Source organism: Peromyscus maniculatus, chromosome X, assembly GCF_049852395.1.
Source record: "Peromyscus maniculatus bairdii isolate BWxNUB_F1_BW_parent chromosome X, HU_Pman_BW_mat_3.1, whole genome shotgun sequence".
NCBI lineage: Eukaryota > Metazoa > Chordata > Mammalia > Rodentia > Cricetidae > Peromyscus > Peromyscus maniculatus.
The window spans coordinates 72,448,225-72,473,242 of record NC_134875.1 but is presented as its reverse complement, the minus strand read 5'-3'; the positions used below and the strand labels follow the sequence as shown (position 1 = coordinate 72,473,242).

Genomic DNA, 25,018 nt, shown 5'->3' with positions numbered 1-25,018 from the left:
TGTTATTCTTACATGATAATTGTTTTTGTTGTATATAATTTCACTATGTTAAAGTTAAAACTTTCCTTTTTAATTAGATAAAAAGGGGGAAATGCTGTGGAACAATCTTTGTGCACTGTGAATATATTACTGTCATTGGTTAATAAAGAGCTGACTGGCCTATAGATAGGCAGGATTGGACAGGAGAGGCAGACTAGGAGGACCCTGGGAAGAAGAAGGTCAGAGTCTCAGGAGTTGCCAGACAGATGCAGAAGAAGCAGCATGGAAAATACATAGATGAGGTAATTGAGCCTCACAGCAGCAAAGAGATTAGTAGAAATGGGTTATTTATTTATTTATTTATTTTGGTTTTTCGAGACAGGGTTTCTCTGTGTAGCTTTTGCGCCTTTCCTGGAACTCACTCGGTAGTCCAGGCTGGCCTCCAACTCACAAAGATCCACCTGGCTCTGCCTCCCGAGTGCTGGGATTAAAGGCATGCACCATCACTGCCCAGCTAAAAATGGGTTATTTTAAGTTATAAGAGGTAGCTAAAAAGCCTAATCTACTGGTGGAGCCTTCATAATTAATAAGAAATCTCTGCATGGTTATTTGGGAATAGCTGGTGAAAGGGAGCTGACCAGTAGTCCCAACAAAAAGCTACAGGAGGCTTCTTCTGGAGAAGGATAGGCCTCTTGGGGAGCTTTATTAGGAATCAACAGAGATAGGCCTCTTGAGAAGCCTTCTTATGAATGAGGACTAACAGATAAGCATGGGTGAGACAGGTGCAGTGTGGAAGATCTAGAGAAGTGTTAGAGAGTACATAAGTATCTCAGTGAATACTGGCAAAGTGCTAGTTCACAAAGGAGGGGTGTTCATTTTTTGTATTTGACTCATTTCCTTGTAGTTTAAAGTAGTAAAAAATATTTTATTTTTAGTTTTATTTATGTATATGTATGTATCTCTGTTTATACAAGTACCTGGGGCCAAGAAAAAAAAAAATAAAAAGCAAACGAACCACAACAACAACAAAAGAAAATTTTTGTTCTGGGAATTAAACCCTGTTCCTCTGCGAGGGCAACCCTACTATAAAGTTAATAAACTGGAAAGCATAAACTGAAAAGCAAGAAGCCTCAAATCTCCCAACAGCTCAGCAATTCGAGGGAGGATTATGAAGGGGAAATCAGAAGAAAAAAAAACAAAATTTTTTTCTTTTTGTGGTTTTTCGAGACAGGGTTTTTCTGTATAGTTTTGGTGCCTGTCCTGGAACTCACTTGGTAGACAAGGCTGGCCTCAAACTCACAGAGATCTACCTGGCTCTGCCTCCTGAGTGGCACGCTCCACTGCCGACTTCCAGCCAGAATTTTTTTTTTTTTTTTTTTTTTTTTTTGAGCTGAGGATCAAACCCAGGGGCTTGTGCTTAAGTGCGCTGCCACTGAGCTAAACCCCCGGAAAAACTTTTCAGCTAGTAATTACTGGGCCAAAGTGCCACACACACAGGGCATCCATGTACACCAGCGCCCATGCGCAACACCAAACGCACATGCGCACGTCATTCAGCCAATCAGCAAGGAGTCTGGTTGAGACGGGCTTTCCTCTCACTCAGGCAGTCATTTTGCCGAAGAAGCTTTGAGAGGTAGGACGGCATGGTTGTGGAGGGTCTTTGCCTGGTGGGAGGCTAGTAAAGCTGGTTCAGCCACAGTTCAGGGGAGAGGAGGGGATAAGTGTGAGGGAGAAAGAGTATAAGAAGGAAGGAGTATAAGGAGGGGAGGAGTGCGTGCCCTCTAGAGAGGCTGGGGCCCCAGCTGCAGTTTTACTCATGAGGGAACTCGGCCCCTGGCATCTTGGGGCTCCTGACAGTAAAATGGAGGAAGCAGCGAACCGCGTCGGGGCCTCTGACAGTAAAATGGAGGAGGGTGAAGCCCGTCGGGGCCTCCACAGTAAAATGGAGGAAGCAGCGAACCCCGTCGGGGCTCCTGACAGTAAAATGGAGGAAGCAGCGAACCGCGTCGGGGCCTCTGACAGTAAAATGGAGGAGGGTGAAGCCCATCGGGGCCTCCACAGTAAAATGGAGGAGGGTGAACCCCGTCGGGGCCTCCACAGTAAAATGGAGGAGGGTGAACCCCGTCGGGGCCCCTGACAGTAAAATGGAGGAGGGTGAAGCCCGTCGGGGCCCCTGACAGTAAAATGGAGGAGGCGGTGAACCCCGTCGGGGCCTCCACAGTAAAATGGAGGAAGCAGCGAACCGCGTCGGGGCCCCTGACAGTAAAATGGAGGAGGGTGAAGCCCGTCGGGGCCTCCACAGTAAAATGGAGGAAGCAGCGAACCCCGTCGGGGCTCCTGACAGTAAAATGGAGGAAGCAGCGAACCCCGTCGGGGCCTCCACAGTAAAATGGAGGAAGCAGCGAACCCCGTCGGGGCTCCTGACAGTAAAATGGAGGAGGGTGAAGCCCGTCGGGGCCTCCACAGTAAAATGGAGGAGGCGGTGAACCTTTCCAAGGCCTCTACAGACTGTAAAATGGAGGTGGCACCGAACCCCGTCCAGGCATTAACAGTAAAATGGAGGTGACAGCGAACTTCATTGAGGCCTCTGATAGTAAAATGGAGGTGACATCGAACCTTGTCAAGGCCTCAACAGACACTAAAATGGAGGTACCTGCAAACCTCGTCAAGGCACTGACAGTAAAATGGAGGTGTTGACCTTGCTGAGTACTGGGCCTTGAGCAGGTTGAAGCCTAGGTGGAAGGAAGGAAAGCTTAGTAGATCGGGGGTCTCCACCGCTGTTACAGAGATGCCAACTAAGAGCAAAGCGGGAGCCTGTAGGGGAGGGGAGGGGTCACAGTGGAGGCTCTGAGTTATGACTGGAGGCATGTTGTTGTCTAAAGCCTGATACATTGAGGGACAGGGACTTTACTTTCCCTGAGGCCAGGCCTGCATCCTTCAGAACTTTACTTTCATTTCGGTATAGATTGTATGGACATTGCTTTTCCAAGGACCAGACTGAATTTTATATATATATATATATATTTGTACTTATGCATATGTGTCTGTAGAGAGGACATCAGGTTCGCTGGAGTTTGAGTTCCAGATGGTTGTGACATTGGTAGCTAGGTGTTGGCCACTGGGTTTGGGGAACTGAATTCCTGCGTTAAAAAAACAAAAAACAAAAACAAACAAACAAAAAAACCCAAAACACTACAACCACCTCCAAAAACACTGGCTAAGTGCTGGTAACTGCTGAGCTGTTTGTTGAGCCCCTTCCCCCTTTTTTGTGTCTGTGTGCTTTTATAAGACATGATATTGCTCTGTGTCTGGACATGGCCTCCTAATATTCCTGCTTCAACCATCTGAGTACTGGAATTCTAAGAATGTATAAGTACACCAATCTTTTTATTTGTTTGTTCACTTGGTTTTTTTGTTGGTTTGCTTGAATATTTTTGAGACAGGGTCTCACTGTAAGCCAAAATGACCAGAACCTCCCTATGTGCCTTGGGCTAGACTTGAGCTAGGTGTTTTCAGCCTCCAGAATGGAATGCTCTGATTAAAGAAGAGACCTGAGTCACCATGTCTGGGTCTTTTTTTTTTCTGGGCATTTTTGACCATTGAGCCCAAGCCTTATTGCATGGTAAACATACCCTACACCATCAAACTACACCACCCGGCATGCCAAGTTTAGCTTTGCTATCAACAGATTTGGGGTATGCCTGTGATCTACGGTGATAGCATCCATGGATTCATTTTTCATCAGATACTGCTTTAAAGATCTGTTCAAAAATTTTAGGAATCTGAGAGTGATGGGACCAAAAATTAGATACCCCAGTTGTTAAGTACAAATAAACTTGGAGTCAGGGTTAAGCCCATCATTATTTTTTTTTCTTTTTAAGATTTTAATTTTCACCATGTCATGGTGGCTCTAGTGCATGCCTTTAATTCCAGGTCTAGGGAGGCAGAGGCAGGCAGATCTCTCTGAGTTCCATGCCAGCCTGATCTACAAAGGGAGTTCCAGGACAGACAGGACTGTCATACAGAGAAACCCTGTCTCAAAAAACATAAAATGATTTTAATTTTCAACTATGCATATAGGTTTGGATGTGAGTGCAAGTATTGGCATATGAGCTCAGTTGCTTGGGGAGAAGAGAGGTATTAGACCATCCTAGAACTGGTGTTGCAGGAAGTTGTGAACCACCTGATGTAAGTGTTGGTAAACAAGCTTAAGTCCTCTGTAAGAACAATATGCACTCTTAACTACCTAGTCCTGTCTCCAACCATCATTTTTTTAATTCAGAAATTAGAAATTGTTAACTTCTGATTTAATAATACATGGAAACTGACAACTTTTTATTCAACTAATTTCATTCTTATTAGATATTTTACATTTTATTGTTTAAGTTCATTGTTTTAGATTCAGGTGAGAGATCTGTTTTTCTGTTTTGAATGTCAAAACATTAAATTATGTTTCTCCCTGAAAAAAAGCAGTCTGAGAAATCTGGGACGCCACCAATGGAAAACTTCAAGCACATAGCAATCTATCACTATGATATTGATAATGAAAAAGAGGAAGTAGTGGAAGTGGTAGAAAAAGTAGATGATGGACTGGACCATTCACCAGACTCTCCTCCAACAGGTACAATATACCCAGTTCCGAGTTTGATGGTATCCCATAGTTCAATTTCTTTGTGTGTGTTGGGAAAGGGGTTTGTCAGAGAACAATTTCAGGAGTTGGGTCTCTCCTCCCACCATGGGTGTCTCAGGGATGAGTCATGTGGCTTTCAGGCTTGGCAGTAAGCTCTGCATCCTTACCTCCTGAGTTATCTTGCCTGCGCAGTTCATTTGACTTTTACATTGCCACCTGAAATAGAATAAAAGGTTAGTATTTTCTTACACTTTGTTTACTCTTAATATTTACAAGTCTGTATCAAAATACTGAAAATACATATAATATTTCACCTGTACAGTTTATATACATCAGTAAATTGTTGGGGATGCTGTGAATGTGTTACTCTGATTGATTGATAAATAAAATGCTGATTGGCCAGTAGCCTGGCAGGAAGTATAGGCAGAACAAGCAGAGAAGAGAATGCTGGGAACAGGAAGGCTGACGGAGGAGACGCTGCCAGCCACTGCCACCATGAAAAGTGAGATGTAAGATACCCAAAAGCCACAAGCCACATGGCAATGTATATGTTTATAGAAATGGGTTAATTTAAGATATAAGAACTAGACATCAAGAAGTCTGAACCATTAGGCCAAACAGTTTAAATAATATAAGTGTCTGTGTGTTTATTTGAGTCTGAGTGGCTGCCGGCCAGGGTGAGACACAGAAAAACTTCAGTTACAATAAATTGTAAATAATTTATAGTGATATTAACCTAGAAGGGCTTGAAAAACTATTCTTATAAAATTATAGTAATTAACAATTTTATTTCATCTGTCCTTCAGAATAATATTGCATTTATACTTCTGCTTTAATATATGTTGAAAATGCCTAAGAACTATAAATAAAATTACTATTTCATTAAAATTAACTAAAATAGCATATTTAATTTTTCAGTTTTGTTTTCAATAAAAATGTTTTTCATTCTTCTGGTTAAATGCAGAAAAAAGTCCAGTATTTGGTAATCCTAAGAAGACATGGGTTCCTACAAGAAAGGATGATGATACAGGGTAATATGTTAAAAAAAAATTGCCTGCTCAAAAAATATTTTCATACCTGTAATCATAGCACTGGGGAGGTGGAGGCAGGAGGGTAAGAAGTTCAGTGACATTCTCAGCTACATAAATAGTTCATGATCATCTTGGGCTATCTGGGTTCCTGCTTTAAAAAAGCAAAAAAGAATAGGAAAATTTTACTTTATTTATCTAATAAATATCAGATATGTTATTTCCCATGTGATATTTCCTTGAAACAAAGCATTTTATATTATAAATTTACTTAATTAAAAGGCTTGCCTTTGGTAGTGCTTTGTGCATGGGGGTGATTCTTGACCACTGTAATGAACCTCATCTTTAATTTTTTAATGTGATTTCTTTACAGAACTGAAGTAAAGAATAAGATGGATAACATTGGAGGTACATTTTTGATGTATTTGTATCTAGAGAAAATTGTTTAAAACTATGTAGTATTAAAATATTATTTTGGAAAAAAATAAAAAAAACTATATAGTGTTAATGTGCTATAGGATTATTAGTTAATACTTTATTCTCAGAGATAGGATTATGAACAGATAATTTTTTACTTAGCTTGAAGATTTTCTTAGTTAACCTTTTCCTTGATAGGAAATGTAAAACTGGTACTTTTATATATGTGTGACATAAATGGCATTATGGGAAGTAAAATGAATGAGAAAAAGGTTTTTTTTATAATTCTTTGGATTCACAGATTTATATATACATGTCTTTATGAATACCAGTGTTTCATTTACACTTTTCTTTAGGGATCCTCCTGAATTCCTTTCTTCCTCCCAACTTCTTTTTCTTTTGAAACAGTATCCCTACTGTAACAAGCACCCAGGACTTAGTAGACCTCCAGACTTTAATAGGCCCCAGACTTTAGCACAACTGGTGCAATGAATGAAACACCATTCAGACCTTAAAAACCCAGAAAGTTAGTACAAATTCCCGCTGTCTTAGTCAGGGTTACTATTGCTGTAATGAAATACCATCACTAAAGTAACTTGAAGAAGAAAGGGTTTATTTGGCTTACACTTTCTCAGCACTGTTCATCATCAAAGGAAATCAGGACAGGAACTCAAACAGGGCAGGAACCTGGAAGCAGGAGCTGATCAGAGGCCATGGATGCTTACTGGCTTGCTCATCGTGGCTTGCTCCGCATGATTTCTCAGAGAAACTAGGAACATGTACCCAGGGATATGATCTGGGCCCTCCCTCATTAATCACTAATCAAGAAAACAGCCTATAGGCTTACCTACAGCTGGATCTTATGGAGGCATTTTCTTAACGAGGTTACCCCATCTCAGATGAATTTAGATTGTGTCAAGTTGACATAAAACTTAGCAACCCATCTGTCAAAATAGCCACAAAGGCCAAGTCAATGGTTCCAGGATGTGGCTGGGAAAGTTCCTGGAGTGAAAAATCTGTATATGTATTAACCCTGCAGTTTCACTTCTTGTTAGTCAGGATATGACTTTTGCACATAAAGCGCTAAGAACTATAAGGGTTAGGGCTACATCATCTGGCCAAATTCTCCATGCTTGTGCTGACTAGCAAGAAAGACTTTCTATTCAGCTTTAAGCGTGTCTGTGTAGAGGTCCCTGGTGGGCTTACCTTGCAATACTACCTAGTACTGGCTGTCCTGGTTATCACTATGTAGATAAAGCTGGCCTCTAACTCACATATATCCACCTGCCTCTGCCTATCTCATCCTCTTTTATGATTTATATATTTAACACACTGAGTCCAAATATTCCTGCCCATATCACTTTTAACAATAAATTATGTATCAAAAATGAAAGACAATTTTACTGGCCAGTAAATTTTTAAATTCTCTTTTTTGTTTTCTTTTCTTTTTTTTTTTTTTTTTTGAGCTGAGGATTGAACCCAGGACCTTTGCTTGCTAAGCAAGTGCTCTACCACTGAGCTAAATCCCCAACCCTTAAATTCTCTGTTATCAATTTTATGAGCTTTGTAAGTGACAGTACTCATGTTTATTTGATTTGTTATGTAGTATTTTTTGAGATTATAATATAATTGTGTTATTTTTCCCTTCCCTTTCCTCCTTCCAAACCCTCCAGTATATGCCACCCCTGCTCTATTTCAAATTCTTGACCTTTTTTTTTTCTTTTTAAATCTTGTGATGTGTGTTTTTTCTTTAACTGTTGTGAGACACACACACACACACACACACACACACACACACACACACACACACACACACTATTGGTTTCTGAGACAGAGTCTTACTATGTATCTCATCCTGGCTTGAAAATTTCTATTTAGGCCACCTTGATCTTCAGATAGGAGATCTCGTGACTGGCAACAGGGTGATATAGTTATATGATTGAGATACCTCATCTAGTTTAAGAGACAATATTCTTTAAGAATAACTAAAACGTTCTTCCTTTCCAGGGATTATTTATACTGTCAAATCTTTTTTGGAGGATTTCCACAGTTGGGTGGTATCAGAGTACTTGTTTTATAAATTTATTGTAGTATTATATGCTGAAAGCATAAAATACTAGTTTCATCATAGGTAGTAAAAGGTGATGATGGTAGAAAGGCATGTTTTTTGGCAAACATTATTTGAAACATTAAAATTTTATGAACTGTAAAAATGTCCTATAAAGAGAATCACAAAGACCAGATAGGTGGTGGTAGCACACACCTTTAATCCTAGCACTTGGCAGGCAGAGGCAGGCCGAACTCTATGAGTTCAAGGCCAGTCTGGTCTACAGAGTTGCAGGACAGCCAGGGCTACACAGAGAAACCCTGTCTCAAAAAAAAAAAAAAAAATGAAAAGCTTCACAGAAGTATTTAAAATGTTCTTGATTACTAAACTAAGTTTTTTTCAGTCTTTGCTACTGTTTCTATTTGGAAACAGTACATTTCAATATATCGTTACTATGTTACAAATAATTTTTTTTTCTTCAAGCAGAGTGCTCCAGCGTTCAGATTTATCCCTTGGCATCTTCCTTCCTTCCTTCCTTCCTTCCTTCCTTCCTTCCTTCCTTCCTTCCTTCCTTCCTTCCTTCCTTCCTTCCTTCCTTCCTCCCTCCCTCCCTCCCTCCCTCCCTCCCTCTCTCTCTCTTTCTTTCTTATTAAGACATTTTTTTCATTCATTTTACAAACCAAAGATCTCCCTTTTTCCTCTTCTCACCCCCCCAGCTCCCCCCATAAACACCTCCTACTTCCCCTCCTACAAGAAGGCAAGGCCTCCCATGGGGAGGCACATCCAGTAGAGGCAAGGCACAGTCCTGTAGTCCCAGATACTGGGGAGGCTGAGACAGGAGGATCACTGGAGTCCAGGAGTTCTGGGCTGTAGTGTACTATGTCGATTATGTGTCCACACTAAGTTCGGCATCAATATGGTGACCTCCTGGGAGCAGGGGAACACCAGGTTGCCTAACTAGGGGTGAACTGGCCCAGGTCAGAAACAGAGCAGGACAAATAAATTTTTATAACTTAATTTAATTATTCTTTTTGAATGTTGGCCTTCAAATTTTACTTTTTAACATATAATGCGTTCTGTTATTTTTGTTTTGTGTTTTGGCTTGTAGAGTCAGTGATCCACTGACTCTACTTCCTGAGTGGTGGTATTAAAGGCATGTGCCACCATTGCCTAGCTGTAAAATGAGTTCTAACAGTAATACAGCCAAGTGTCGTACCAATTGGAGAGTAGTCTTTCAAATAAAAAAATGTTTATCCTTATACAGGTCTCTTCTTGTTCTATTATTTTGTTTATTACTCTTTTTTATGATCTCCAAATTTAAAAATTATCTTCAGCAAGAATATTATACTTGTAGTAATGTTAGGTATTCCTCATTCACAATAATCAGGAACAGACATGTTTCCAATTTTAGAATTTTATTTGACTCTGGGATATTTGTATGAAAAGCAAAAATCTTGAGTGCTGTAAAATGTGAACTGCTCGAGGCATTTTGTTGATACTATTTTTAACTGACTTTGGTATTGTTGAATGACTTTAAATCTGTATCTGTGTTTACATGCATATGTGGGAGCAATATCATTTTCTTCAACATTAAATTTTAATGACTATTGTTTTTCAATGTAGCTGATGTTAGTAATGCTGTTACTGAAAAGAAAAAAAGAATGGAGTCATATATTAAAGGTGTTGTCAAAGACTGTGACAAGAATATCAAACAACATTTGAAATTTCATGAAGATGAACTGTAAGACTTTTCATTTCTTTCGAGCCACATTTGTATGATTCTGTATTATGCACTGGTGCTAAGTACTCCATTATGTGGAGTATATTGAAAAATTTTGGCTTTCTTTTTCTCCAAGCCATCATAATAACTTTCTGGATTGAGATAAGTTTCTGGGAAGCCTGTGAAGATCATTTTTTTCTCCTTTTAAATGACATTTGAAAGTTATTTTTAAAAACTCATTTCTGTTCATTCTGGAAGACAGTAAAAGATAGATGTCATAGAAACTTCATTTTTATAAATATGCTTGACAGAAAGAAAAAAGTCAATTTAATATTGTAAATAATTTATGTATTTTAAGAGATTTAATTTTTCCCTTGTAGTCTTAGCTGTGCCAAAACTAATTTAAAAACTTAAATATTTTTTTCTAAAGTTCATACATGTGATCATACATATGATGTCATATATATAAACAGATATAGATAGATCACATGTCATTATTTAATAAGACAGGCATGTGAGAATACTTTTTTTCTTTTTTTTCCTTTTATTTTATTTTACAATACCATTCAGTTCTACATAACAGCCACGGATTCTCTTGTTCTCCCCCCTTCTGCCCCCCTCCCCTTCCCCTCAGCCCACCCCCTATTCCTACCTCCTCCAGGGCAAAGCCTCCCCCAAGGACTGAGATCGACCTGGTAGACTCAGTCCAGGCAGGTCCAGTCCCCTCCTCCCAGATTGAGCCAAGCATCCCTGCATAAGCCCCAGGTTTCAAACAGCCAACTCATGCAATGAGCACAGGACCTGGTCCCACTGCCTAGATGCCTCCCAAACAGATCAAGCCAATCAACTGTCTCACCTATACAGAGGGCCTGATCCAGTTGGGGGCCCCTCAGCCTTTGGTTCTTAGTTCATATGTTTCCATTCCTTTTGCCCAAGAGTGGTATAGCTGGATCTTGGGGGAGATTGATTCCCAAAATTCTAAGTAAGTGCCATATTGATTTCCAAAGTGGTTGTACAAGCTTGCATTCCCACCAGCAGTGGAGGAGAGTTCCCCTAGTTCCACATCCTCTCCAGCATAAAGTGTCTTCAGTGTTTTTGATCTTAGCCACTCTGACAGGCATAAAGTGGTATCTCAGAGTTGTTTTTATTTGCATTTCCCTGATGATTAGGGATGTGGAGCAATTCCTTAAATGTCTTTCAGCCATTTGAGTTTCCTCTGTTGAGAATTCTCTGTTTAGTTCTATAGCCCATTTCTTAATTGGACTGTTGGTCGTTTTGATGTCTAATTTCTTGAGTTATTTATATATTCTGGATATCTGTCCTCTGTCAGATGTGGGGTTGGTGAAGATCTTTTCCTATTCTGTAGGCTGTCGCTTTGCCTTGTTGACCATATCCTTTGCTCTACAAAAGCTTCTCAGTTTCAAGAGGTCCCATTGATTGATTGTTTCTCTCAGTGTCTGTGCTACTGGTGTTATATTTAGGAAGTGATCTCTTATGCCAATGCATTCAAGGCTACTTCCTACTTTCTCTTCTAGCAGGTTCAGACTAGCTGGATTTATGTTGAGGTCCTTTATCCACTTGGACTTAAGTTCTGTGCACGGGGATAGATATGGATCTATTTGCAGACTTCTACACATTGATATCCAGTTATGCCAGCACCATTTGTTGAAGATGCTTTCTTTTTTCCATTGTACACTTTTGGCTTCTTTGTCAAAAATTATATGTCCATAGGTGTGTGGGTTAATGTCAGGGTCTTCAATTGGATTCCATTGGTCCACATGTCAGTTTTTATGCCAATACCAAGCTGTTTTTATTACTGTAGCTCTATAGTAGAGCTTGAAGTCAGGGATTGTGATGCCTCCAGAGGTTGTTTTATTGTACAGGATTCTTTTGGCTATCCTGGGTTTTTTGTTTTTCCATATAAAGTTGAGTATTATTCTTTCCAGGTTTGTGAAGAATTATGTTGGTATTTTGTTGGGGATTGCATTGAATCTGTAGATTGCTTTTAGTAAAATTGCCATTTTTACTATGTTGGTCCTGACTATCCATGAACATGGGAGATCTTTCCATTTTCTGACATCTTTTTCAATTTCTTTTTTCAGGGACTTAAAGTTCTTATTATATAGGACCTTCACTTGCTTGGTCAGTGTTACCCCAAGGAATTTTATGTCATTTGTGGCTATTGTAAAGGGTGATGTATCTCTGATTTCCTTCTCAGCCTCTTTGTCCATTGTATATAGGAGGGCTACTGATTTTTTTGAGTTGATCTTGTATCCTGCTATGTTGCTGAAGGTGTTTATAAGCTTTATCAGTTCCTGGGTGGAATCTTTGGGGTCACATAAGTATATTATTATGTCATCTGCAAATAGGGAAAGCTTGACTTCCTTTCCAATTTGTATCCCCTTAATCTCCTTATGTTGTCTTATTGCTCTGGTTAGAACTTCAAGTACTATATTGAATAAGTATGGGGAGAACAGACAGCCTTGCCTCCTTCCTGATTTTAGTGGAATTGCTTTGAGTTTCTCTCCATTTAATTTGATGTTGGCTGTTGCCTTGCTGTAAATTGCCTTTATTATGTTTAGGTATGTTCCCTGTATTCCTGATCGCTCCAAGACTTTTATCATGAAGGGGTGTTGGATTTTGTGAAATGCGTTTTCTGCATTTAGTGAGATGATCATGTAGTTTTTTTTTCTTTGAGTTTGTTTATATGGTGTATTACATTGATGAACTTTTGTATGTTGAACCACCCTTGCATCCCTGGGATGAAGCCTGCTTGATCATGGTGGATAATTGTTTTGATGTGTTCTTGGATTCTGTTTGCCAGTATTATATTGAGTATTTTTGCATCAATGTTCATGAGGGAGATCGGTCTGTAGTTCTCTTTCTTTGTTGCATCCTTGTTTGGTTTAGGAATCAGGGTAATTGTAGCCTCATAGAAGGAGTTTGGTAATGTTCCTTCTGTTTCTATTGTGTGGAACAATTTAGAGAGTATTGGTATTAATTCTTCTTTGAAGATGTGGTAGAATTCTTCGCTGAAACCATCTGGTCCTGGGTTTTTTTTTTTTTTTTTTGTTGGGAGAATTTAATGACTGTTTCTATTTCCTTAGGGGTTATTGGACTATTTAAATAGTTTATCTGGTCTTGATTTAACTTAGGTATGTGGTACCTATCCAGAAAATTGTCCATTTCTTTTAGGTTTCCAGTTTTGTGGAATAGAGGTTTTTGAAATATGACCTGATAATTCTCTGGATTTCCTTAAAGTCTGTTGTTATGTCCCCCTTTTCATTTCTGATTTTGTTGATTTGAATTCTCTCTCTGTGTGTGTCTTTTGGTTAGTTTGGATAAGGGCTTGTCTATCTTGTTGATTTTCTCAAAGAACCAACTCTTTGTTTCATTAATTTTTTGTATTGTTCTCTTAGTTTCAATTTTATTGATTTTACCTCTCACTTTGATAAGTTCCTGGTGTCTATTCTTCCTGCGAGACTTTGCTTCTTCTTGTTCTAGAGCTTTCAGGTGTGCTACTAAGTCACTAGTGTGAGATTTCTCCCACTTCTTTATGTGGGCATTTAGTGCTAATTTCCCTTTTAGCACTGCTTTCATAGTGTCCCATAAGTTTGGGTATGTGGTGTCTCCATTTTCGTTGATCTCTAGGAAGTCTTTAATTTCTTTCTTTATTTCTTCCTTAACCCATTGGTGATTCAGTTGAGCATTATTCAGTTTCCATGAGATTGTAGGTTTTCTGTAGTTTTTTATGTTGTTCAAGTCTAACTTTAAACCATGATGGTTTAATAGAACACAGGAGGTTATTCTAATTGTTTTGTATCTGTTGAGATTTGCTTTGTGGCCAAGTATGTGGTCGATTTTAGAGAAAGTTCCATCGGGTGCTGAGAAGAAGGTATATTCTTTTTTGTTAGGATGGAATGTTCTGTAGATATCTATTAGGTCCATTTGGGTCATGACATCAGTTAAGTCCTTTATTTCTCTGTTAAGTTTCGATTTGGGAGATCTGTCCAGTGGTGAAAGTGGGGTGTTGAGATCTCCCACTGTTAATGTGTGGGGTTTTATATGTGGTTTAAGCTTTAGTAATGTTTCTTTTCCATATGTGGGTGCCCTTGTGTTTGGGGCATAAATGTTCAGAATTGAAACTTCATCTTGGTGGATCTTTCCTGTGATGAGTATGCAATGCCCTTCTTGATCTCTTTTGGCTGACTTTAGTTTGAAGTCTATTTTGTTGGATATCAGGATGGCTACACCTGCTTGTTTCTTAAGACTGTTTGATTGGAAAGTCTTTTCCCAGCCTTCTATTCTTAGGTAGTGTCTATCTTTGAATTTAATATGTGTTTCTTGTATGCAGCAGAAAGATGGGTCCTGCTTTCGTATCCATTCTGTAAGCCTATGTCTTTTTATAGGTGAATCAATTCCATTGATATTAAGGGATATTAATGACCAGTGATTGTTCATCCCTGTTAATTTTGGTGGTAGTCTGTGTGTACTTCTCTTCTTTGGGGTTTACTGCTGTGGCTTTATCTATTGCCTATGTTTTTGAGGGTGTATCTGACTTCCTTCGGTTGGAATTTTCCTTCTAGTGCTTTCTGTAGAGCTGGGTTTTTGGATAAGTATTGTTTAAATCTGGCTTTGTCTTGGAATGTCTTGTTCATTCTGTCTATGATGATTGAAAGTTTTGCTGGGTGTATTAGTCTGGGCTGACATCCATGATCTCTTAGTGTCTGCATTTCATCTGTCCAGGTCCTTCTGGCTGTCAAAGTCTCCATTGAGAAATTGGGTGTTATTCTGATGGGTTTGCGTTTATAGGTCACTTGGCCTTTTTACTTTGCAGCTCTTAATATTCTTTCTTTATTCTGTATGTTTAGTTGTTTAATTATTATGCGTCGAGGGGACTTTTTGGGGGTTCTAGTCTGTTTGGTGTTCTATGGGCTTCTTGTATCTTCATAGGCATTTCCTTCTTTAAGTTGGGAAAGTTTTCTTCTATGATTTTGTTGAATATATTTTCTGTGCCTTTTGACTTGGTATTCTTCTCCTTCTTCTATCCCTATTATTCGTAGGTTTGGTCTTTTCATGGTGTCCCAAATTTCTTGGACATTTTGGTTCATGACTTTGTTGGCTTTAGTGTTTTCTTTGACTGATTCATTTGACTGATAAATCTATTTCTTCTATTGTGTCTTCAATGCCAGAGATCCTCTCTTCCATCTCTTACATTCTGTTGGTTATACTTGCATCTGAATTTCCCGATCTTTTACTCAGATTTTCTATTTCCAGCTTTCCTTCCTTTTGTGTCTTCTTCATTTTTTCTATTTCCCTTTTCAGGTCTCAGTCTGTTTCCTTTATTTGTTTCATTGCTTTTTTATGATTTTCTTTCAGTACTTTATTGTTTTCTTCCAGGACTTTATTGTTTTCTTTTAATTTATTTGTCCTTTCCTCTAGTTGTTTATAGCGTTCTTCCCATTTTTTTTGTCTTTTCCTCTACACAAGCCTCTACCTTCTTCATGATGTTATTCAATAAGGCTGTTTTCTTCTCCTTCTTCCAATTTTTGATGTTCAGGTCTAGATGTTGGAGGTGGGCTAGGTTCTGGTGATGCTGTATTGCTCTTTATTTTGTTGTATGTACTTCTGCCTTGACATCTGCCCATCTCCTTGTGGTTTGTTCTTGGTCTTATCAGCGCACTTGGTTCAGGCAGAGCTGACAGATTCAGGAAGTCTCTCTCTCTTGTCCAGATGGGAGCTTTCTTGTTCAAATGGGAACTCCGGGGCAGAATGGAAGCTCTTATCTAGAGGGGAATCCCGGGGCAGGGTGGGTGTTCTTGTCCAAAAGGGAAGTTCAGGGCAGGATGGGAGCCCTTTCTGGTCCAGAAGGGAAGTCCGGGGCAGGATGGGAGCTCTCTCTTTCTGGTCCAGAAGGGAAGTCTGGGGCAGGATGTGAGCTGGGGGCTGGTCTCTAAGTCTCAGGAAGTGGCTGGGGTCTCGGGTGGATGGGCGTGGGGGCAGGGCGTGGAAGATTGCAGGGGCTCCCAGGGGTCTTGGAGAAGGGGATCCTTCCCGGTGGGGCTCGAAGGGAACCTGCCTGGTGGCTAGAACCTGGGGCCAAGTTGGGCAGGTCTTCTCTGTAGTGGCTGGTGCCCAGGGATGGGGTCCAAGCTGGGCCCGGATACTCACCTCTGGTTCGGAAGGGAAGTCGGGGGCAGGATCAAGAACACTTTTTTATTAGTTATGGAAAATACTGGAATCAACATAAACATAATTTTATTTTCCAAAAGAATATTTATTCTGCTATTATGCCCTTCTTTTTATAATACATAATATGAGAATTTAGTTTTTTTTTAAATAATCTCTTCATCTTGATGTGTAATATAACATTCATTATTATGTTTTACAGGCGGGAGTTTAAAATTGAATTTACTGAGAAGATTATAACTGTGTTTCCGCAATGGGATTTGGATATAAAGCATCTTGGAGACCAGGAAGATAAACTAACTGTTAGTATCACAATTGTTGTTATAATTAATCTATTATTACTAATTTTTGAGTTAAAATAGAGGAACCATTCTTGCATTAGGCACATGAAAATGAGCTGTACTTCAAGATCTATTACCAGTTTTATGTTCCGTTCCTGGTGAACCATAAACCACAGAAACAGAGACACATGCAATGCTCATGAAAGCCATTGAACTTCTGATATCAGTTAAGATTCTTGCAATTTCAAGCAACAGAAACTTACAGAAAAATAAATGAAGGATTATTGGTTTATGTAAAAGAAATTGAGGGTAGGTTAGTTTAAGACATAGTTGAATGGTGTGTGAAATGCATCACATGGCATTATTTGAGCTGTTTGTGGGTCTTAGTGAACCTACTAAATGCAGTATGGTCAATCTTGTTTTCGGACTTAACTACATGTTTGTTAGCTTCAGTGAACTGAGTTAGTCTTTTCTCAAAGCCCTGGAAGAATATTCTTGCGTGGGAATATCACTGCCCTGGATTTGAACATTTCCCTGTTCCTAAACTAATCAATGTGGCCAGAACATGGTTTGCATCTTTCTCTTCCTCTCCTCTCCATGTTCCTCTCCTTCTTTCCCTCTCCTTTGCCTTACATCCCCTTTCCCACCTTCTTTCTCTTCTTCCAGTTCTCCTTCTGTATTCTTAACTTAACACAGGGCATTTTGCAAGGCAGGCAAGCACACTTTTGCAAAGCTACAGCACGAATTCACGACATTATTTATTCTCAGCAGTCAAATACGTGTTATTTCTCTATTCCCACATTTCTGAAAACTAACCCTATGCATACATTTTCTAGCATTAAATACACTTTCCATTGGTTTATTTTCACCTTTTCATTTTAGAAAACTATATTAATATTACATTTTAGGTCCTGATTATATCTAAACACTTTTGGGTTTGAATGGTCACTCGAGTTATGTAATGTTCAATTTGAAACACATGTAACATTCAGTGGTGCAGTTGAGTAAGCTACTAGTATGTGAGAATAGAGTTTAGGAGAAAGCCATTGTTTAAGGACACAAAGTTGAGAATTATTAATTTAAGGTAATTTTTGAGCCATGAAGATCGAATGAAACCATCAAGAGGTAACTGAGGGTGTAGTGGTGATACACACCCTTAATCCCAGCACTCAGGAAGCAGAGGCAGGTAGATCTTTGAGTTCCAGGCCAGCCTGGTCTACATAACAAGTTCCAGGACAGTCAGGACTACACAGAGAAACCCTGTCTCAAAAAATGTGACTGAGGATGTAAACGAAAAGTCTAAGGGCAGATCCCTAGAGTTTTTCAGTGCATTTATTCTAGAAGGTGAAAGTGAACCAGGAAAGCAGATTGAGAACAAGTGTTCTATTATGTGGAAATTAAATTATTCCAAGTAAATGAAGCCTTTTATAAGAAGAAAAGACCATTACTTTCATAGTATACAGGTGTAAAAAGGTAGATTTGACAATATGGAGTTCATCATTGGTGTCTTGAATCAGAATGATTAGATTCAAAAAGTGAGTGCAACCCTCATAAAAATGAATACAGGACAATGTAGGAAAAACTATTAGCCTGAGGAATAATATACTAGTTTTTTTGTTGTTTGCTTGTTTTAAGAGAAAGGGAATATGTTTAAAAGAGGAAGACAATAATAATTGCTGAGTTCTTAAGAATGGGGTATTTGAGGAGGTTGAAAATAGGAAGGAGAATAGAGCACATGACGTATACAGCTGCAGATGGGTGGTTGATGTACTTGCTGATGAGAGAGTGGCCTCTTTGCATTGCTTCTGTGTGTTCCATGAGATAAGGTCATGTTGCCATCAGGTAGACTAGCCTGAGATGAGGTTTCCAAGCTCATAATTTAGCCAAGTAAATGTGAGAGAGTAAGTATGGCGCAGTGTGCATATGCCAAGGTGTGTTTTAATGATTGGTTATAGAATTTAAGGTTGGAAAGAGAAAATTGAAGGTAACAGGAGCAGGGACAACAGTGAAAAGAAGGTAGGATTAATGGATTTTTGGTCTTGAAGGAATTCTCAGTTATAATACTAAAAAGAGTAAGCTACAGTAGAAAGTGTTAGAGTATGAGCTCATAATATGTGGAGAGATTCTATAATGATTATAGCTTCAATTCTGAAGACATGTTTTGGATCTGATTCAGATTTCAGTAATAGCCTTGGAGCAACAGACAGTGTACCATTGTATCTGTTTCCTCATATTTGAAAGAAAATGGTGAGCATCTATTTCTTATAGTTGTTGAAGTATTAGGTGAATTTGTATAGAATTAATCTACTTAATAGGGTTCAAAATAATATCTGTCATGGAATTAATGCACACTTTCCATTACCAATACTATAGAAAGGTGTGTTATGAGTAATGGCAAAATATAGAGTACAAAGTCATTGGTGGAGAATAAGTTAAGGAGCTAAAAGGACAGATTTATTGGAAAATCATCTGAGTAGACACTAGAATAAGTTATGTCTTGCATACGAAGAACTCCTGCTTAGTTGCACAAGGTGCATGCATGTAATTCCAGGTACTTGAGATGTTGAGAAAGGAAGACCATGAGTTCTTACTGTTCTATACATATAGAATTTGTCTTCAAAAATTCCTACTCCATGACTTTGAGGATGTTTTTGCTGGTTAGCATTAAAAACACAAATTGCTTAAACTTAGTGATAAAAAAATATGAAAACAAAATATTGACAGCATTTATTATAAAAATTCTTTTTAAGATTAATTTATAATTGTTTTTCTGAATTTAAAAGTTTAGTGCATGGATTAGCTTAGTTGTAGACTTTAGCAAGCATGAGAGAAGCCCACCACATCATCAAGAGCAACCAACTTCACACTTAATTGATATTACAGTCTTCCATTTATATTTGTAGGATATTTTTTATCAGCAAAAGAACATTTTTGAACAAACTAAGATGCATCAGTATCAAGGCCTGAAAAGACTGAAGCGGGAAAGTAAGGCGTTCTTAAAGGTATGTTGTAAATTATTACAGAATGCATTTTCTTTTTAATGGCTGGAGAGACAGCTGTGGGTGCTGGGACCGGAATTCTTACATTTTTGGTTATGAGCCTAGCCTTTAATGGCTGAGACATCACCCCAGTCCCATAATGTATTATAATACATATCAGAATTTTAACTATTTTCCATTCTGAATTAATTGATTGTAACTGAAGTGATAAGCAAATTGGCATATCTCTCATGATTTGGGCAGGGACTTATTCAAATCAGGAAGTATTAGGTTGAGACTTTTATCAGAAATGTGCTTATGCATCAAACACATAGAATATTAGCACTTTATTCTCTGTTTAACTATAAATAATACATCTATACATCATTTTAACATTATAATTTGTCCTTGTATTTCCAGTATTTGTTAAATAAGGAAATGCTTAATTGAAATTATTGAATATTTTTGTTTTCAAATGTATTATAGAAGCATTTTCTGACATACTATATTGTAGAATAATTACAGTGACCAAAATTATTGTATATGCCAAATTATAATTGTAAAAGAAAGTCCAGAAACAAAAGATAAGTGAGAATTAAAAATTTGTAGACTCAGGGGCTGAAGAGATGACTCAGCAGTTAAGAGTGCTAGCTGCTCTTTCAGAAGACTGGAATCTGCTTCCCAGCACCCACATTAAGAGACTCACAACTCCAAGTGCAGGGGATCTGACACCCTCTCCTGGCCTCCGTGAACACCCACATGCACATGTATGCATATACAGACACACCCACATAAATAGATGACAAAATCTTTAAATATTTCACAGGTTTATATGATTATCTAGAAATAGATATGCATATTAGTGAATCAAGGTCCAAACAGTAGTTTTAAGACACTTTCAAAGAACTTTATACTAATTTTCATAAACATCTTAAGTCCAATAAAAGTGCTGTTGGTTACCACGAAGATTTTCATGCAACCGTTGCATTTTTTAGGGTTATTGTGCCATGCTGCCAGTTGTTTTGGTTCATATTCATTGTAATTGAATATGACTATTGGCTGCCTCTCTCCTTTGGAGTCTTCCCTGCCACCATCTGGTACCATGAAATTTAGTTCTCAGAGGAGGCTTTCAGGTCAGATCCAACTTGGGTCCTATGGGCCCTGTGTCCAAAGTGCACAAAGGAGTAGTTTAGTTAAAAAAACTATTTATATATTCAGCAGAGAATTGGTTCCTTTTCATTTTTTGCTGCTATTAACTCCAGCTAAATACCTGTTCTCTGTCCTTCAGGCCATCTCCCATAGGTCTGCCATGTAAACTATCTAAAATATCTCTTTTTGCAAATCTAATCTATAACTTCCAGTTCTATGAGATTCCCTCCATTTACTACATCTGCTCATCAACCTTATCTCTCTACATAATTGCTTTATCTAAACCCACAAACTGTGTACTTCCATTCTTTGTTCATATTCTTTCCCTATAGCATTTTTAATTGCTTTAATTTTGAAATCTTATTCTTTTGCCAACCTAGTTGGAATCACCCTATTTTCTATACTATAGCTAAAATAGATTCATTTCCATTCCAGTTATGGAGTCTTTGAATTATTTTGTTTACATGTTTTTTTTTCCTTTAAAAGGGTAAGGTATCTTGTGCTATTATTTTTTTAAAGTATCTCCACAGCTTTAACATAGTAGTACACTTTATATTGCAAGTAAAAATAACATGTTAGTTAAATTAACTTATAATTTTCACTGGGTATAGTGGCACAGGCAAATGATGACAGTTGTGGGGAACCTGAGGGTGAAGGATGGGAAGTCGGAGGCTAGCTTGGGCTACACAGCAAGATCCTGTAATAAAGAAATGTACTTTTTGTTTTATATTACTTGGAAACCGTCTCATAATATAGATCACTTAATTATCTTTATTCACATTGACTTTTTTTGTAACCTGATATATGAGAATCTTATCAGAAATTCTCAAAATCACCATATTTACTGATTGGACTTTGGGATTTTCTAGTGTTTCTAATTCTACACATTTTTGTTCTTTTTTTTTTTTTTAAAGATAGGATCTTATGTGGCTCAGGCTGGTGTTGGTCTTCCTCTATACCTGAGTATAACCATGAAATCCTAATCCTGCTTTTACCTCTCGACTGCTAAGATTACAAGCATGTTCCACAGCCTGATTTATGTTGTGCTGTGGATCAAACCCAGGGATCATTCATGCTAGTCAAGCACTCTACCAACTGACCTAAATATCCAGCCCCACCCTTCTTTTGAGACAGTGTACTGCTTTGTTGTCCTTGTTAATGTTCGGTTCTTTATGCTCTCAACTGGGCTTCAGGGTGACCGAGAGCTGCATTTTTTTTTTGCTCTATCTAACCCTAACATCTCATTAAACTATTAATTCACATACTACTACTTTTGTACATGCTATAATTGCCTTTGATTCCTTGTTCACACATATTCTTTATGGTATGAATTTGGGTGTTTATATATATATAATGTTTTTAAAGTTATTTATTTGTATTTTATGTACATTGGTGTTTTGCCTGCATCTATGGCTGTGTGAGGGTGTCAGATCCCCAGAAACTGGAGTTACAGTTTTGAGCTGCCATGTGGGTGCTGAGAATTGAACCAGGGTCCTCTGAAAGAGCAGCCAGTGCTCTTAACTACTGAGCCATCTCTCCAGCCCCATATTACAATGTTTTATGAAGATGGAGTAGATAATGGATACTATTTGAATATGAAAAGATTCTTAATTTTAAAAAGTAATTTCAAACTTTAGAGCCTGTGATGAAAACTTGTTTTTTGTGTTTTAGGCTTTGAAGGACTTGGAGAACGGCGATCTACTTGCCAGTGCACGCAGTGAAATTAAAAATCAAATGTCTTTGTTGCAAAAAAAATTTACAGATAGTTAAATACTGAGTTGTAATAACATGGAATAGTAGAAGTCCCAACATACTTTGTTTTGCTTAAATATGACACTTAACAAATGTTATTCTGATGAGTCTTGAGAAAAACTTGAACTTGAGTAATGTAATCTGTGTTAACTTAGAAACATGTCTTTCAAATTTGAATATATTTTATACCATATTTAATTATTAGCTTTTTTAAAGTGTGGCACCTCTGTTCCTGTTGGCTTCCAAATAAAATCTAAACAGTTATATGACATGTAGCCATTCCTGTGAATCAAGGCTTTGGCTCTTTATCTTTGTTAGTGAATTTTTCTTACAATGTTAATTAACTTTTATGAACAAAAAATAAAAATAAAAGGCACTTACTTGAACAGACCATAAAAAGACTTAGAGCATGTTTGTAAAGAGAATGTAAACATATTTTTAAGAAAAATAAATAAAAACAGAATAACTAAGGATGATTTAATTTTCCTACTTTTCTTGGGTTCTCAATTGTTCTTGATTAGCTCTAGCTTTGGGCCCTGCTTGCTCAGTAGGATGTTTCCTAATACCAGTATGTTTTATGTGGGGTTAAAGGGCAAATGAGAAGAGAGGGAGGAAGAGAAGGAACAAAGAAGCAAGGGGGAAGTGAGAAAAATGTGATTTAATATCTTTCAGGAGAGAATGAATGAAGTAATCCCTGACTCTTTCAAGTAATGTCCTGTTAGCACCTCTGAGTCAAAAGAAGGTGAAGCTTTTACCAGAGGCCATGAGTACACAGAGGCACAGACTGAGAGTGCTTAACAAATCTCCATGGCAACTTGGATACAAAATCCTATTAAATTTCTGAGGTCTAACCTTGATTCCCCAGGAGTATGTACTTCTATTTTTCCATTTATGAAGGAAAAATGTGTCAAAGCTCAATAAATCCACTTCATGAAAGCACACAAACATCAATTTGTGATTAATTGCAGCTCACAGAGCTATTCACAAGGTGAATAGCTCACTCTGTTATAATAATTAGGTTCTGATTTTTCCCTTCACAGAGCCCCCAAACTATGCAGGTAATAGATGAGAAAGAAATAATTCAATTACGGTTTTAACTACATTTAACTGTTTCTTTTTTCTGGAAAATTACACTTGCTTTAAAAAAAAAAAGGTTAGGTATTCAATCAGAGAAAACATGTCCAAAAGCATACAAAAATGTGCATTATATTCTGTGAGATATTATAACTTATTATTTTATTTCAATATTATTAAATATGTTTCTAAAATTTTTATTAAAGATAAAATTGTAACATACAAATATTGACTGGTTTTGAGTTTAGTAATAAAATTAAGACCTAAAGACAAAAAATATATTTCCAATAAGAAATATTTCCATTTACAGACAATACTTTAATATTTTTTCACTCACCTAAATCTAACAAGTCTTATTTATATCATTATTCTTCACATTTTGTACCATAAAGGCAACAACATTGTAAAAATATATATTTAACAGGAAATGCATAGTTATCAGAAATTATATATTATAAAAATACATCAGATATTGATTAAAATTAGAGTAACTTTGTTATATAATACTGATTGATACTCTGAATTATCTGTTCTTCAAAATTTTAAACATCATTTAATGTTAAACTACTGTCAAATTGACGTTAATCAGCACATTCACATAAAATAAAATTTACTTCTTATTTGTTTTTAAGGCCAGAAATACAACATGTAATGATGAAACCAGAGTATTGTAAACTTCATTATTTTGGGACAGGATTAGTAATCTTATATATTAAAATCTTCTGATGAACCTAATTACCACTAAGTATGAGTAGAGAATAACTTCAAGGGAATAGCATGTCCAAAATAATTTGATTTGTGACGTTTGTATGATAATAAAAGCTATCATTTTTATCTTTTCAGTATGTATCATGAAAACACATAAAAGAAAATTCTTGTTCTCCTTTACTGTTTATTTTTGTCATTATGTTTATCCTAAAATGGCATAGATGTAAAATGATTATTGTTTTTAAACATCAGTACATTCATGAAACAAAGCCTGGCTACTTAGATACATTTTCATTCTAAGGTAGTCTTTTTCTTTGTGTGTGTACTAGAATATTGAAGCATGTTTGTATAGTATTATCAACTGTACTTTATCTAGAATTTTGGAAGAAAATTCTTCCATATGTCAAATTAGTCAATTCATTTTGGAATATATTTTTATCAATAATTTTGTTATACTCAACCAAGTTTTAAGAATGAAATAAAAGTGTGACAGTTGGAGAAATTAAAGCAAAATCTGAAAAGATAATCTGTAAAAGTTCAATAAGAAAGAAGTAAGTAAATTTCCATAAATAAAACACAGTATTAGAAATTAGGTCTCACTATTTGTTAATTGATTCATTTATGTAGTAAATATGTAATATTTATTATGAATATGACAGGGAAATAGTCTAAGTTCTGTAGATGCAATAGTAAGAACCTCATACAAATTAATTTCAAATACCATAAGAAACTGTAAACTCAGCAAGTGAAATGTAGAATGGAGGAATAGAGTAAAATTCTGTGCAATTTTAATATGATAAAACTCCCATGTCTTAAATGGTGACTGACCTAATATTCACTGCAAGTAAAGTGAAAATGCTGTCAAGCAGGAAAGTGATAGATATACTGGAACCTGCTAGGTATGCTAATATAAAAATTAGAAATTTAAATAGCATTCTTTATTTCCACTGTTCATAAACTTTTAAAAGAATTAATCAGGATTTTACAGTTCTAAAAGTAATATTTTTCTTCCTGTAGCAACAAAATAGTGGCAATATTTATAGTTAAGGAAATTATTTTTGAGAGA

The 25,018-nt window shown here is 37.2% G+C and overlaps 1 protein-coding gene across 2 annotated transcripts; it reads left to right on the top strand.

The window, feature by feature from the left end:
* Nucleotides 1-1,479: 1,479 nt before the first annotated feature.
* LOC102924172 (synaptonemal complex protein 3-like) lies at nucleotides 1,480-22,640 on the top strand. Of its 2 annotated transcripts, none has more exons than XM_016009429.3 (8): nucleotides 1,480-1,612; nucleotides 4,450-4,600; nucleotides 5,574-5,640; nucleotides 6,011-6,045; nucleotides 9,725-9,842; nucleotides 16,213-16,312; nucleotides 19,195-19,293; nucleotides 22,090-22,640. In XM_016009429.3, the coding sequence occupies exons 2-8, from the start codon at nucleotides 4,477-4,479 to the stop codon at nucleotides 22,186-22,188; spliced, it is 642 nt and encodes a 213-aa protein (XP_015864915.2). In that variant the 5' UTR covers nucleotides 1,480-1,612; nucleotides 4,450-4,476; the 3' UTR covers nucleotides 22,189-22,640. The 2 variants fall into 2 exon arrangements, with proteins under 2 accessions (XP_015864915.2, XP_042125370.2); XM_042269436.2 differs by having other exon boundaries at nucleotides 1,515-1,612; nucleotides 4,453-4,600.
* Nucleotides 22,641-25,018: the final 2,378 nt, after the last annotated feature.